This window comes from Callospermophilus lateralis, chromosome 6 (assembly GCF_048772815.1).
Source record: "Callospermophilus lateralis isolate mCalLat2 chromosome 6, mCalLat2.hap1, whole genome shotgun sequence".
NCBI lineage: Eukaryota > Metazoa > Chordata > Mammalia > Rodentia > Sciuridae > Callospermophilus > Callospermophilus lateralis.
The window spans coordinates 117,322,981-117,324,789 of NC_135310.1; the positions used below are offsets into that span (position 1 = coordinate 117,322,981).

The following is a 1,809-nucleotide window of genomic DNA, read 5'->3' on the forward strand; positions in this document are numbered from 1 at the left end:
ACCTGTGGAGTTGAGATCTAACCAAGGTGGAGGCTGGAGGCCTGTCTGCTGGGCTCGCCTGGGTAGCATCTTGTCCTGAAGAGTAAGTCTTGCATTCATAAACCTTCCTCCATGCCACCCACTGCTGGCCCAACCCTGTGACTTGGGACAAGACCGAGGCACTCCCAGGGAACAAAACAGGACAATTCCATTCCTAAGGGTTTGGAAGGAAAGACACAGGGAGAGTTAGGGGATGATCCCAAGCTCTAAGGAGACAGAAGAGTTTCCTTTCTTTGGAGAAAACAAATTCACCAGAAGGGAGCCCTGAAATCCATCCCATCATTATTCCAGATACAGGAGCTTCCTAAGGCCCACAAGCCTGGAGCAATAAGAGCAGGGGTTTGTGGGGTTTTTTTCTTTTTTTTTTTTTTCCATCTTAAAGTGAAGCTGGAGTTGGGGCAGCAGAGTTGGAAGCTACCTTCGGATCACCCCAGGCCAGTGGTGCTTTCCCAGTGATGTGGTTCCCACAGCTGATTTGGTTAGAGCGGGATCACACCCATGTCCCTTGACCTCCAGCTCATGGCTTGTCCACCTAGCAGCATTGCTGTCCCCAACCCTAGTGGCTTGGGGAATTAGCCTCAGGCAAGCTGTGCTCTCTTGTCATGTGTCCCCATATATATATTTTTTTCCTCTGCAGGCAATACTCCGGTGACCCTGGTATACAATGGATACCAGGATGTTGTCCTTCCTGGTGGGCCTCTTCTCTGTCTTCAGCACCGTCCAGTTCATCATCTTTGACCTGAACCAGCTGACGTACATCGGCTACCAAGACAAGTACAACATCTACAAGACCACCGGCTCCCAGCTGGGCTCTTGGGTCATGAGAAACAGGCAAGTCATCAACACGGTCCTGTCCTTGGTCACTCTGGGCGTCAGCTGCTTCCTCCTCTACTGCCTCCACAACAACACCTACACCGGGCTGCCCATCTACGCCGTGTGGATCGTCGCCTACGAGTGCCTCCACCTCTCCATCGCCCTGTTCATCCACCGGATCATCAAAAAACAGTTCAGGGAGCTGAGCCACTTGTACTTGATCTTTCAAGTCTCAAGAATGTTCCTGCACTTCTTGGGTCTGCCCTGCCTTGCCAAGCACGGCTATTCTATCTACAAGGACTCCTTCATCTCGAGCAAGTTAAGCCGCCGCAGGCGCTCCTCGGTCAGCACCATGGACTCCTGGTCCCCGGTTGGACCGGGAATGCTGTACCGCAAGTTAAACTAAGCCACGCCAGGAGCCTGCGCTCCGAAGACGCTGCTTGCTCTTTCAGAGTTTTGGGGTTTTATGCATTGAGGAAGGAGAGTTCCTGGGGGAGGGAAGGTTGCATGGGCCAATTGCTGGGCCTGTGAGGAAGGGCCACTTGTTTTAGCAGGAGTGATGTATTACCTTCCAGCTGATGTCACCATGGCATCGGTGTGTGTTTCTGTGCCCTAGTCCCCTCTACACTCTTAGCTTCTAATTTCTCTGTTGTGGATTGTCCAACGGATACCTGGTTCTCCTGAGCCCTTTTGAAGCAGCGCTGGCCAATAGATCTTTCTGGGCTGGTGGAAGTGCCCTTTATCTGTACTGTCCACCAGCCACAGATGGCTATTGAGCCCTTAGGGTGTGGCTCTTATAACCCGGCAATAAATTTTTAAATTTTTTATTCCATTTTAATTAATTCCAATTTCAATAGTCACCTGTGGTGGTTCGTGGCTCCTCTAATTGGAGAGCGTGGTGAACTGGAGACTCGGTTTGCTTCTAGCCATAGAAAGGACCGACCCCTGCCCGCTTCC

The 1,809-nt window shown here is 51.5% G+C and overlaps 1 protein-coding gene across 1 annotated transcript; it reads left to right on the plus strand.

Moving 5' to 3' along the window:
* The first annotated feature begins 703 nt into the window (after window positions 1-703).
* Tmem217b (transmembrane protein 217B) lies at window positions 704-1,258 on the plus strand. Its single transcript, XM_076858399.1, has one exon. It carries the CDS (start codon window positions 704-706, stop codon window positions 1,256-1,258), a length of 555 nt encoding a protein of 184 aa, XP_076714514.1.
* Window positions 1,259-1,809: the final 551 nt, after the last annotated feature.